Source organism: Ischnura elegans, chromosome 7 (assembly GCF_921293095.1).
Source record: "Ischnura elegans chromosome 7, ioIscEleg1.1, whole genome shotgun sequence".
In the NCBI taxonomy this organism is placed as follows: Eukaryota; Metazoa; Arthropoda; class Insecta; order Odonata; family Coenagrionidae; genus Ischnura; species Ischnura elegans.
The window spans coordinates 74,281,938-74,296,776 of record NC_060252.1 but is presented as its reverse complement, the minus strand read 5'-3'; the positions used below and the strand labels follow the sequence as shown (position 1 = coordinate 74,296,776).

Below are 14,839 nucleotides of genomic sequence, written 5' to 3'. Positions count from 1 at the left end.
TATTTCTCCAGTCCTCCCTAAAAATTGTCCTTCATGAACAAAACTACTCCTAAATAAAAAATGACACTCGATGAAATACATACTCCATTTGGAAGATTGAAATATTATGGCCCTCATTTGGAAAAAAATTTTGCCGTCACTGGGACATCACAAGGCCACATAAGACCATGATAAAAAGTGAACAATTATCAATATGTAGCAGCAATTTTATATATTTTAGCTTTTTATCACTCTCATAATTTTCAATTCCATGAATTACAAGCCAAGGAATCCCCATCTTCTTATTCACAAAAAAGCACAATGTTATCATTCACATAAAAATTATACATGCATTGATGTATGTATGATTTCAATTCGAAAGACCTTTTTCCATACTTACTATTTCCTGGAAGTCATTAAAATTCAATGAATTTATTTTTGTACATATGTACATATGACTATTTGTCTACATTTAGCATAACTTTGTTCAACACCCTCTTATCTATCCATAATCCAAATAAATAGAGCATTGTAAACATTTCTCAGTGATTTAGGAGTAGTGGTATGCATCGGGACAAAAATGCATGGAAAACCTGAAAGTAGGCAAGGTGCCATAGAAAGTACCTAATGAACTGCCCCCTCCTCCTCGGAAATCATGTTTAAACAATGCCCATACTTATCTTTTTGAAAACAATACATCTTCAATCTAGATTAATTTTTTGATAACACATGTTTCAATACTTCTTATCTTTTACTTCAAACACTTCTTATCTTTTATTCACCTTCTTGCTCTGAGCTCATGCCCTCTCTCCTTTGCCCACCTATACTGTACAATATATCCTCGTGGAATTCTGAATCACCCATATTGGAAACAATATAGTCATTCGCATTCAGTCAACCCATGCAAACTTTGGCTCCATATCCTTTTCATTCTTGGAGAAGGCATCTACCAGCCAGTCGTCAGCCTTCTTTCCCTCATCCTGATTCCTCACAAACACCGACTGCCTCTTCTGTAGCTGATTGCCCATAATCAGCCTCCCAGCTCGTCCTACTGGCAACCTGGATGCCGGATACACTTGAGATGGGCTGCCCAAATGTAGAACCTTACCACTCCTTGGCATTTTTGAATGCATATCTTGCTTCCTCTTCCTCTTAGCTATGTAATTGTCAAGATACAGCTCGTGGCCTAGAAATAAAATTAGTGGAAAGAAATGAAGCTTATATTTTGCAAAAAAAATCATCATAATTGTCTGCTGCAAAACTCATACACATAAAAAACTAGGACTCTACCAATTGCTGAACAGGGAGATTGGTGTGTTGGTAAGAATAGGACTGGGTTCAAATCCCACTGGTGGTAGACATTTTTCATTTTTTAGTGGAGAGCTTCTGAATTTCAGCACTTAGTCTAAAAATCTGCATTATTTTCAACAGCATAATTTAAATGAGAGATAAAATATTCACACTTATAAAAAATGGGGTACTATAATGACTCACAAATAAAAAAAGGTGAGACACTCAGAATCACTGAGAGTAGTTGTATCCCTTGAATCTTTAATGGTAAAATTATTAAAACCAAACAGAACCCCTTGTACTATGGAAAATATTTGTTAACCATAAATATATTGAAATACAGACTATCCATTTAGGAAAAAAGAACCCTTGAAAACCACAGTAGGACATATCAAAAAATAGTGCTCACATATTTTCATTATTACTATATGTATTTATCTTAGAAAATGGGCCTCGGAGAATAAAAAGAACCAAAGACATACCAGTGTTCAAGCCAATGGGCGTGACGTTATAATCACTGAGAGAAGGATCCAATGGCTCAAGGGTCAGAAGTACGCGGCTAACACCAGCTCCGCTATGCCTAATCATGTGCTCAACCAAATCAGCTCCCAGCAGCTCCTCATGCTCATTCATTCTTATGGGGACAATCTTGTTTACCACCTTTGAAAGGTGAAAGTAGACAAAATGTAAAATACATGTATAGTGTTTTTCCAGACTTGTTCAATGAGTTTTCCATTTTTAAGTTTGGTTCGACAGGTTTGGAACAAGAAAGTGCTATGAAGAAAGGGAGGCGTTTGAGAGAAGGCGGGACAACTTAGTTGGCAACATTATGAGACATGATGACCGGATGAAAACAATTGTGGAAGGACAGGCGGAAGGGAAAAAAGGCAAGGGATGTCCCCAAATGAGTTAAATAGGACAGATTATGAAGGATGTAAAAGAGAAGAAATCACTATAAAAAGGTTAGCTGACAGGAAAGCGGACAGCAGAGAGCTGTGTCAAACCAATTTTAGGGTTGTTGACTAATGATGATGAAGTTTGGTTTGAATTGGTGAGTGTAGAGCTCACCCAAAACTATGTTGATGGTACATGAAATCCACGCATTCAGGGTATGGGGGCCAGTTCCTTTCCCTTGGCCACCTCCCACTCGATTATTGTTGGAGGGTGTCTTAACTTGTTGCGTATGGATGGCGAGAATTCTCGTCATTTTTTCCCGAGCATTTCGGACAAATGACAAATATTCTTGTCATTTGATCGCGTCAACTCATACAATTTTATAGCAAACTACAGGTATTTGGTAATACATTATCAGTTGTTGCTCGTTTGTTATTATGAACGGACGTATCGTAATGTTTGATTGGGTCAAGTTATATTTTCAAAATTAGCTTTTTAACCATGTTTAAATCAAAGGCACTTCACCCAAATTGACACATATTTTCAATCTCAACACCTCTACCCAGGTATGTCGTTCCCTTGCTTGAAAATACCCCGTTACACAACAAGTTAAGACCCCAGCCGGGATTAGAAACCAGAACTTTTGAGTGATTTTTTTCCATTTGAAATAAAATTGTACACAATTGAAATGAATTTTTTAAATATTTTATAAATTTGTTTCATAAAACCAATTAAAAAATTGAAATAAATTTGTAAATTTCTCATATTTAATTTCAAATACCAGCTTCATTGTGGTGCATCATTGTTTGTTGTTGATACTGAAATTACCAACCTTTAAGGCTGTTTTACATGGGGCACATCATTGCACAATTTGATTTATGTACAAAGGCACAGTCAAAATTGTATTGTGTGAAGCGGTGAATTGCTAGAACGCATACGAAAATGTATGGATGCAAGATGGCAAAATAGTCCCCACTCTAATTCCGAGCTTGCATTATCGCAATTTCAAATTATTTTGTAGGGCTAACCCGTGCCATGATGTGCCCCATGTAAAATGGCCTTTTATAGATTCTCAAGAGGGAAGGAAGGAGAACGACAGGAGGCCGACCCCCTCCCCCCATGTTCATCAGATCCATTGCCACTTCCCTGCACTTTCAGTGATCGAGTAAAGAAATTGATGAAATCCACATTCCCACCAAAAAGAACCACAGGCCTGTCTAGCCTAGTGAAATTAAATATGTGAAATTTACTAATGTAAGTTATTTCATTTAAGAATTATTTAATGCTTGAAACTATTAATTCATTATATTTTGTTCCATTTCATGCAAAGAATTTTAAGTCATTATCAAATATTATTGTATGTCTGAGTGGGTGTTCACTAATCTTACCCAAAGTATCAGCACAGAAACAAAAAATCCCCATGTAGCTAGGCAAACACAAGCAAGGGCTTGGACCCCAAGCAAGTACCAGCCTCCACCTGAAGAGGAAGTAAGTCAAGTTTTTTATAGTCAAAATTATTAATTTCTTATTTTTTCTCATTGTTCTTCAAAATTCCTGTTAAAATCATGAGATAATTTGAGAATGGTTGAAGTCTGACAAGTGTGAGTGAATTTTAGCTCAGGAAATCAGCAACTCACCCTTTTTACAACTTTTTGTGAAAGAGATGGGCAAGTGTTCTAATCTGTTCGGTACTTTTTAGTTTCTGAGAACACCAATTGTATCTAGAGACTTGGCATATTACTGTTAAGACATGGTTATTGACTAATGATAAGCCAACCCTTTCATATTTCCTAAGCTAATAACTAGAAATTGTAGTCAAGAGTATTTTTATTAAGCATGAATACACTGTTTTCAATTTTTTATAACCAGTTCTTTCAAAGCATTGGTGCTCTTAAAATTGGTGAAAGATTTTCAATTCATGCTCTAGAATTAATTAAATAGACCAGTTTTACTCATGTCTAGGTAAGTAATACTAGGGAAAGCCAGAGAAGTATCCAGGTTTTACCCCGTAGGAGTCCGGAACGGCCAGATGTTGTTGACAACGGAAATGGATTTTCTGCAAACAGCCCAACTGATAGGACTCCCCAGATTGAAGCCAGACCTACAAAAATGGAATATTTTTATAATTTGAAGGAAAATACTGAATGAACAGGTAATTATTACAGTATATACTCTCATTATTACGAAGCAAATCTTTGGTCCCAACAAAAAGACCAATCCAATCTATAGTAAAAGAAACCTTAATATTACAAAATGTTCGCTCGAAAGATCCACAGAGAAAAAATCATTTGCCTTGACCGGGATTCGAACCCGGATCCCCCGATTTCCGGTCGAGTGCTTTAGCCAGTTAAGCTACCGAGGCGTCATTCTTCCCTGTGGATATTTTCGGACACTACCGGACAAGATGTTGCTGGACTGCTGAGCATATGATGCCACAAGCAGTCCAAATCGTGCGCACAGTGGGTGCATTGCGGGTGACTCCCATAAAAAGTTATCACCGCGGCTAGTCCCGGTATACTTTAAAACTATGTAGTCTAGAGCGAACACCTCTTTGTGTTCTATGTCCGTGCCTGCTCTCCGGCTGTGGTGCTGTGCGCACAATTTGGACTGCTTGTGGCATCATATGCTCAGCAGTCCAGCAACATCTTGTCCGGTAGTGTCCGAAAATATCCACTGGGAAGAATGACGCCTCGGTAGCTTAACTGGCTAAAGCACTCGACCGGAAATCAGGGGATCTGGGTTCGAATCCTGGTCAAGGCAAATGATTTTTTCTCTGTGGATCTTTCGCACGATTGTGCATTGCGGGTGACTCCCGTAAAAAGTTATCACCGCGGCTAGTCTCGATATAGGTACTTTAAAATGTTCGCTATTACAAAATTATGAACCTCAGTCCCAGTGGTTATGAAAAGAACTTTATTTCAAAGTTCTACAAATAAACAACAGGATTGAGGAGGATATACTGTACACTATGTTATAATTACTGAGCTACATTTAAGTTCTCCTCGTGCACTGTGCCTAAGAGCATCAATTATGATCCTTACTTCAGTAGGAGGTACTTCAGTATGCATGCAACATCATATAATAAGCTTCTTTCTACATCATCTAAAAAGCTTCACTCGTTGCTAGCTCTGATCCATTCAGAGTTCCTTTTTCCAGCAGTACCTGCCATGTTTGCTACAAAAATTATTCCTCTATAGGTTCATGAGGGGGCCTCCAGTGGGAGACTAGTTGCTTAATATGTAATTGACTTTTTCAGCTTTATTTATAGGTCCTCCTTCATCAATCTCAAATTTGGCTAGTTGACAGGTAATTTCAACATGAGAATGGATATTTGAATGAAATATTTCAATAACTTATTTTTCCTTTACAAGAGACAAAAATATTTCCTTAGAAAATTTCATGATTTTTCTCACACTGTGTCTACCATCATAAATTTTAAAGCTAATTTTATGTGTTGTGAAAGAATTACATGTGTTGAAAATATCTGCATGAGTTGATAGGCAATAAATTACCCTCGGAGATTTTTTCTCATAAATAACCTAAAAGATTCATAGAGGGATGAAGTCAGGTCAGTAAAAGTGATTTAGGGTGAAAAAAAGGCCAAGTGAGCAGAAATATATAGGTAATTAAAATTTATAAATTCTCACCATGGACAGCTGAGGCACCAACAGGGTCATCAACTCCAATTCTGTCAAAGTAGGGCATACTGAAACAAGCTATGATACCCCCTACCATTCCAATAATTATGGATTCCCATGCTCTGTACAAGAAACATCCCGCTGAAATGGAATGAGTCAGTTGCAGAATAAAATACATGGTACAATTCAGGAAGAATATGGAGGTAATCAATCCATTAAAATATTACCTATTATTCAAGGAATAACTGCAGTTTACCTTTAAAAAGTTGCTCTCAAGTGCACTTAAAGTGAAAAAGAGGAAAAATCATTTACCTATCTTCTGAAATTCAAGCCTGTTGTCCTACCCTTGAACTATAAAATCATTTTCTTTCTTTGCACAGGTGATTTGGCTTTAGAGGGCAGAATTTTTTATGCGGCCAGACATGCAATGCCACAGGGCAGCATGTTTGCACCAGTGGCGGCTTGCCCATAAGGACTCTCGGACGCCGCCCCTCCCAAATATTTTAAAAAGTAAAAAAAAAATTAATATCCATTAATTTATAATTATACATCTAATTAGTCAGAGTGTTTTTTCAGTCGCATACATCGAAAGTGTAGGAAAAACACAAAAAGAAATAGCGCGAGAAGTTCGTATTTGTAGCCGTGGGGCGCTGGCCAGAACGTCCCAATTCATCCCCATGCAGTTATATGGAGAGTGGTAGTGGTGGGGGCCGCTGGTGCTATGACGCGTCTAACGTTGTGTCTAAATGGAAGTCTTGGGACGTCGTCCGAGAATGCGCAGAGCGACGTGTGAGTTGACATCGCTGCGCAGGCCGGCGGGCGTATAATCTGGCGTCTACTTGGTGCTGCCACAGAAAAGGGACCTACGGAATCAGAATGGTCACTGTACTGGTTGTAGCTATACGATTTTAATTTTTAATTACTGGTAGGTATTGCTACAGAAAATAAATTATCTCATTATGCTTGCGTTTTTGGGTGTTTGAATTCCGGAACACATAAAATCCAACCAGTTAAAGGCCGTATTGACGTAGGAAAACTATTCTCGAGTATTTGCCACAGTTCTGTTATGATTACGAATTTCAAGAACCTTGGGGAAACTAATATTATAATATTTAGGCCTTAACAATGTATTCATATCTTCCCGACGATTAGAAATGCCGAACCTATTTTTCAGATGAATTTATCAAAAGGCCTGCAGTATTGGGAAAAATCAGTTAACATTCCCCACTGATTTATAATTTAAGAAATAGGTGCGTGCGTGATAGGGTGAAGGATTGAACATGATTTAACCCGCAAAACGTGACTTTAAATAGAGTCATTCAATGAATGCCAAGAAGTGCCGCGTACAATGCACCTTTTGTGTGTAGATTCATCATTTTTCTAACCGTCCTTGTTCTATTGGTTCATGTTCACCTAATTCCTCAGCGGCAGAGCGGTAGCTGTCTGACGGAAAATGTCCACTTGGGTCTGATGTAAGTGGCTTCGAAGAGTTCATATCATGGTGCGGAGATCCTTACAGCTCCCATCTGTGGCTCAGAGTCGTCTTCTTTTACGATCTAGAATTTATTTTCTATGATATCATGGCAATTATTTCGAAGACATGGTTATTCCAAGTGCGACCCGTTGGCGTTTCATGTGTTTACCACATATGAATCTTAGACTCAAGGAGATGGTCCGTGACGTCTTCTGTTTGCTTGAATGCCTTTGCTGACCTTAAATTCGTCCCTCAGCTGAATCAGCATTAGTGGACCACGACTTCTATCTCCCTTGAGTCGTCCTTATAGTATGATAGTAACGGCAAGACTCTCGGAAAGAACGGAGTGAAATGAGTTCAGACATCATTTTCGAGGAGTTAACTGTGTGTAATTGCCGATTAAGAAGTTTCTTAGTGCTGTGTGTACATTCAAGAAGACAATTTTAATTAATCAACAGTGCTCGTTTTTTATTTAGGGAAATATAGGGAAAAATTGTCCCAATTCTGTGTCCAGCCACCTTGTTCTTTTTGATCGTATTTTTCGTCGGCCTATTTTGTGTCGTCCCTTGTATATTAAGTCCCTTGTTTATTATAGACTAGTACCTTTGCCATGTGTTCAATCGGAAAGAAATTGTTGTCCGGCGCTGGTTTACGTGTAATTGATCACTTTGCTGGACAAAAGGAAAGAAGGATGGACTTCTGCAATATAACTAAAGGAATGTGAGTGTTTCAGATTTTGTTAAAATTGTGTGTTTAATTATTGATTTTAAATCATATTGTATTCAAGAAGCAACGCAAACACCTCAATCAAAGTTTACATCTGCCATAGCAAGGGCGTGCATTCTAGTAGTGTTTGTTGCCTAGTGGAAGTCAGTGACACTCCCCTCCCTCCTCAGGTGTTACAAGTGTCATTGCTACATAAATCATTGCAAATATTGTATAGATTTGACAAATAACGCATTATGATTGCAAAACGAACAACAGAAGTGAATTGCGGGCATATTCGCACAAAGAATGTAGGCGCTAAAACCGAAAGTTACGTATTTTCGTTTGTATTTGCAAAATATCGCAGCAAATATATTTTTATCCTTCAAGATCATTGATCAGTATAATCGAGAGTCCGGACTAAGCCGATCCGTATGACCGAGAGTCTTCTGCATTAAGTATTTATTAATCAAGCTTTATTAGGAAAACTAGGTATTTATGTTGAAAAAAACTGAACATATGGCATCACAAAATTTAATTCCTAGATTGCCGTAAAAACTTAATAAAATACACGGTGAAATATTAAAAAATCATGACCCCACGGTGGAGTGCGCCCCCCCTAGCATTTGACTCACGAGCCGCCACTGGTTTGCACCTATATGGCATTACATTCTCAAATCTATATTAAAGCCAGAACTTCAAATGGTTGGGCCTCCACCTAAAAGCATTACAATAAATGATTTTTCCTTTATGGAATTTTTGCACTTATGATTTACTAATATGAAATATGTGATTCAGAAATTTTTTATCCTTGATGGGTAACATTACCTCAACAAGCAAAAACATATTTGAAAGAAAAATTATGCAGTGATAAGGCATCAGATATGTAATCATGGAATTCTGCCCAAAAATTATATGGTTTTAATGTTTTTAATACCATGATATTGTTTTGGTTTTGTTCACCATTACAGTCATGTATAAAATACTTTTAGAACTGTTTTTCACATTATTAAAACAGTAGAACCTCTTTATAATATCAATAAATCCTGACCAATTGTAAAGTGAATTCTTTGGTAATCTTGAATCAGCATTATTTCAGGATGAGGAAATTTGGAACTTTAAAGAGCATATTTAGATATCAGGTGCATGTTAATGTTGCTATGTTGAAAATTGTTATATTTCACTAGCTGAGACATAGAAATACATAATTGATGCATATTTTGCAATCTGTAAAATTTTACATTTCAAAAAGAACTCGAAAATCAGCTTCGATCATGTTCTGAATCCACACTAAGTCGAGCATCATAAAACGGGTACCTACTTCATTAGCTACCTGTAATTAATAATACATCCAGAAATTTTAATGCAAGGGCATTCACCATATGCATAATAGAAAACAACTTTTCCTCAATGGATTTTTCACACTTTAGGTATACATGGCAAAAATAACTTGTGATTTAATTAACTTAAATGGCACGGCATAAAATGGGTGCTTAATGAAGCTTGTGATTTGTCTACAGGAAAAATGCAGCTACTTCCATTACCTCCAGGTCAACCTACTGTTTTTTAGGGCTACAGAGACAAATCCCACTTACCAGTGATGGATACAAGAGATCCCAGAATGCCATTGATAAAATCCATTATGTTGTAGAATTGTTTATTCCTTGAGTTGCGGTTGACAATCAATGGCAGGATGAGACCCACAATGCCTCCTCCAAAGGAAGCTAGGACTGTCATCACAGCTGCTCTGGCTGCATACTCCCATTTGGCACCACTAACTCCAAACGTGCTGTTGACGGTGCCCAAACAGAAGGGGATAACTTAACACGTTAGCGTACGGATGGCGAGAATTCTCGTCATTTTTTCCCCTGAGTGTTCCGGATGGGTGACAAAAATCTTGTCATTCAGGCATGTGAACTCATACAATTATAAAGCACACTTAAGGTATGTATTTGGTACTACATTATCAGTTGTTGCTCATCACTTATTATAAACAGGCATATCATGTTTGATTTGGCCAAGTTATATTTTAAATAATTAGCTTTTTGACCATGTTTAAACCACAGGCAGTATGCCCAAATTGACACACATTTTCAATCTCAACACCTCTACCCAGGTACGTGGTTCCCCTGCATGAAAATACCCCAGTACGCAACGAGTTAAGAGTACCATATTTCTCCAAATATGGGATCCCATAAATTTTTGAGGTTAAAGTTTTGTAAAAAATTACTCACTTTTACTAGGTATAAGACACCTAGTTACTCCGTTGCTTTCCTCCCAGAGATTTTGGACCAAAATATGGGGAATATATTCAGGGTATTATGATGTGTCAGATTCTGGACATAACAGTCAAATGTTAGTTTTAAAATGCCAGAAATGAAACGGGGAAAGTTTGGATGTAACCTACAGCAGGCAGATCTAGGAATTCAAAGGTCATGTTAATGGTTCTTCAAAAGCTATTGCTTCTAATTTAAATGAACATGCATACTACATAGTTGGTTGATCAATTTTTGCAATTGGTAATCTATTTATTTTTTTACTAATGAACAGTAATGCTTGAGAACCTCTACCTTCAAGGAAAAGAAAGGCTTATCCCTAGATAGAGAATAACTCAGTTCCTAAAAACTCAAGCTTTCTCATGCATAGTGTTAGTGATCCAGAATCTCTTGGTTATGATACAGACAGTTCTATCAAGCAGACAATACTAAAATTCAGGGAGTCAGAATCCGCATCTGTTTGCCATGATGGACTTCTTAAAAATTATTCTCAGACCCATTATACAAAATTTCATAAACTACATAGGTAGATCCATATGTAAAAAAAACTGATGGAATAATACACGAAGTTTTTCATGTTTTTTATCTCGCTTCCTTTTCTGGTTGATCTTTTATGGTACATACTATGGTATTCTAATCTATTTGAAACTTGATTAAGTTTAATTGAACTTTTCGATATCCAATTAAGCTGAATACCACACTTTCAGACTATTGATAACCTCAATCGGATATTATGTTCACGAACTATCAAGTTAGCCAATTGGAATTATCATTCCAGTGATTATTAACTCTTAATCAGCCAACATTTATCCTTGAGAATATGCAACACCCAATTCAAAATTGTAAGTTGGGGAACAGACTTTCAAGGAGTTTGATCAATTTCGAAAATTATAGTAAAATTTTAATTAATATTTAAAATAATAATGAGGTGTATGCAATAAATAAGTTGTGCATAGTAAAATAATGGTTAGGAGAGTAGAGAGTAAATTTATTAGAGAAACTCACTAAACATTCCGTTTCATATTTAGTGTAAGAAATTTTTTTGTGACATTTCCACCCTAAATTTTTCATTTCAGATCATTCAAGAAGTTTGTTAGCGATTAAAGTTCACTATTACTAATATTCAATAATAATATAAGGCATTATAAATTGTAATGAATCTCTATAGATCCCAAAGAAATTATTTTATACTTATTAGTCTGTATACCTGTTAGAATAATCAGATAATAATGATAAGGTAAATGAAACAAAATATAAGAAAGGCTACCGGAGTTCTACACTGTATGTAGGCTAGTGATTTCTAGCACAATATATAAAAAATGAGTTGAAAATCATAACTGAAGAAGATACTTGTCGAAAATGCCAATATAATTAAGAAGATTTCGAATAGACTTCATCATAAGAAAGCCAAAATCATAAACCCAAGACAAGAACTTAGTCCAGTGACAGCCCTCAATTACACTATTCTTACCTCCCAGAATTAAAAGCTAGCCATCCCCACCACAGAACAAAGAGTCCCATCACTGCGTTCACTGGGCTCCCAAGAGGTAGTGCTTCCAGACCATCTTCATAGCGACCCAACCTTGGTCCCAGCATCAGCGCAGCAGCAAAGGCTTTTACCAAAATAAAATTGAGGTAATTATAAGTACCGAATGCCACACTTATTTACTATTGATGACTCTAATTACAATTACATATATGTATTTAATAATTATATGCATTTTAGTTCTTATTTAAATGGAAAAATGAGGGGCATAAGCAATAAATAAGTTGTTTATAATAAAATAATTGTTAGCAGTGTGGATTGTAACTGCAGTAGAGAAAACTCACAAATGAGTCTGTAAAAAAATGAGTCTGTAATTTGTTTGAACATATCTGTCAGTAACAAAGTTAAAGTTACCCAAAGCTCCACAAAGCTACCCCAAAAATCGAAGAAAATATTTTTAATCCAAAGAGTAAATTAGTATAAATGCAATAAAAATGCATGTGTGCCAGGTTTGCGGAAAAATTCTATTCTTCTGATAATTTTCATCCAACTTGTATAATGTCCATAAATATGAAAAATTCCTTCTAAAACGTTTACACCTCATTAGTCACAATTGATAAGGTAAAAAGCCACTCAAAAATTTTTGAAAATAAAAAATGTCAATTAAAAAAAGGCATGAAAGATTATTACAATATTTTGTCACAATAAGAAAATTTTAGAAAAAAATTCAATTGTACAGGTATGGAAAAAAGAGACAAGAATTTTGACTTATTACGTCAAAATTGAATTTTTTTTACATGTATTCTTTTATTGTGAAAAAAACGTAATAATCTATAATGACCTCAGGTATCAATTTAATGTAACTATTATCTTTCATAGCCCTGAATAAGATATAAGGAATTTATTTAAAAGTTGGAACAATTTCCATATCATTCTCAAACCTGTATTTTGAGATGTTGATCATTATTGGTATTATTGTAAACACTTCCGGTACAATTATAGAATCCTTCATTAATATCTGAAAAACACCTCATGAAGAGCTTGGAAACACCCTATGAACAGCTTATTTGAACATTTTGTAACACTTAAATGGGCCAAAATACAGTCCATGATCAGTTCCCCAAAAAGTTTACGAACATTTCCACAAAAGGTTCTGAACACATAGCTAGATGCTTCCTGTACAGTTAGAGAACACTTCATAAACAGCTAAACACCTCATGAACAGCTGGGCAACATCTAATTAATGGCTTATTTGAGTAGTTTGTCAAATTTAAATGGGTCCGTGTCCAAGAACCGTTCCCCAACAGTTCATGAACACTTTGGGATCAGGTTCTGAACACTTACTTCAGGAATGGACTTTTTGGAGTTTGCGAACAACTTATTTTCACCAGGGTATCCAGTCTTTCCAAACTTACTGCCCTGGTAATCAACTCTTTCCTACTGACAAATACCTTAATGGCAATGTATTTATTTCTCTGTCCAACACCTTTACTGCTACTGTCCACCAGCTTTACTGCTACCGTCTAACATCTTTATTCATTTCCCTATAGTAAAGCTGGATCCGAGGGAAGGGGGCAAAGGAGTTAAAAAATATTCAATAAATATCTCAAGGGAGGGATATTCTATAGGCTTCCTCCATCCTGTAATACGCCTGGTCGTTAAATCATACTACAGTAGTCTCTTGTTAATACGAACAACGTTATTACATAGTTCTCGTTATTAAGAAGCATATACTTGTTCCCGACGAAAAGGCATATCCAATCTTAAGTAAAAGAAACGTTATTACGAAAATTTTGTTATTACGAAATTACGAACCTCAGTCCCGGTAGTTACAAAAAGAACTTTATTACGAAGTTCCACGAATAAGCAACTGTAATTAGGAGGATATACACTACGCTTAGTTTTAATAACTGTGCCACGTTCAAGTTTTCCTCCAGTGGGTACTCTGCCCAAGAGAGTCAATTATGATTCATTCTTCAGTATACACACAAAATCATAAAATAGGCATAATTCCTGTGGAATCATGGTTACGCACTCATAACCGCTCGTAAATTGGACTTACAGTTAGTCATCTTCCTACGCACATTCGATTTATGAACTTTCAGAGATACGAGCATTCAAAAATTTAGAATTTGGCGCCTTTCGATTTGGCCGATGCAACGCGGTGTGGCATGGCCAACTTTAATACTTTAAAGTTGGCCATGGGTGTGGCGTAGAGGAACTCGCACTTCGGGCATAATCTGGACAAAGTGTCATTGCATCCGGTGTGAAGTTAGGAACTGTTCAGCGTTTCGCCCGTTCTTCCTAATCGCGGAGAGCGATTTTTTTCGGCTCCGGCTGCGTCGCACGCCCAGCTAAATCAGTTCGTCACAATAGTGTTAGGGCACAATTGTGATGCAGTGCTGCATTCTGCAGGATAACCGTACTCCTCGATGCCTTACATGCAGTCCGGCCGGCGAGAGTTGTCCGGTAACAGCACAAAAGGTGGGGCGGAAAACCCTGCGCCAGCACGGTTTGCAGTTAATCGCTCTCCCCCATACGCACCTCACACCCTCACCTAGTCACACAACGTTTTCGCATGCATATGCCGAAATAAGCCTGAACCACCAAAACAGTCTCTTTCTTCGAATCACCAAAAAAAAAAGGGATTCTTCTTTTTGGTCCTTCACGCTCGTCGTTCCTTCCGGCTCCTTTCTTCAGGGAACCCTTTTGTTTACAAGTGACGTAGGCGTTTCGCTTTCTTACCTGGCAACCTTGCACTCTACTCCGGAATAGACCATTCTGCCTGTTTTCAAGCAACCCACGGTGGCCAGACTGCAGGTTTATCAACTTACGAACAAGGTCTCGGAACGCATATAGTTCGTATATCGATGATTTACTGTATTCGGGAAGATATGGACCCTCGCTATACTGCATTCTTCGATTGAGAAACTGAAACGAATTTTCTTGTTTATTATACATTTGCGCGTAATTTAATCGCGTATATTATACAAGGATTTTTTTCGTCGATTCCTAAAAGAATTGTTCATACGAACTTCGTTCTTACACACCTCCGGTTATTCGTTCCCGTGAAGTTCGTAAAAAAGAGGGTGTATTG

The 14,839-nt window shown here is 37.0% G+C and overlaps 1 protein-coding gene across 1 annotated transcript in view; it reads right to left on the bottom strand.

Moving 5' to 3' along the window:
* Nucleotides 1-185: 185 nt before the first annotated feature.
* The window catches only part of LOC124162797 (putative ammonium transporter 2), a 31,990-nt gene continuing 17,336 nt past the window's right edge, over nt 186-14,839 (bottom strand). Inside the window, exons 6-12 of the mRNA XM_046539444.1 lie at nt 11,728-11,869; nt 9,576-9,769; nt 5,811-5,942; nt 4,169-4,264; nt 3,552-3,640; nt 1,752-1,929; nt 186-1,165 (exon numbers count right to left, since the gene is read on the bottom strand). Of these exons, the coding sequence (XP_046395400.1) occupies nt 870-1,165; nt 1,752-1,929; nt 3,552-3,640; nt 4,169-4,264; nt 5,811-5,942; nt 9,576-9,769; nt 11,728-11,869 (1,127 nt within the window). The 3' untranslated portion in view covers nt 186-869. The remainder of the gene's footprint in view (nt 1,166-1,751; nt 1,930-3,551; nt 3,641-4,168; nt 4,265-5,810; nt 5,943-9,575; nt 9,770-11,727; nt 11,870-14,839) is intronic.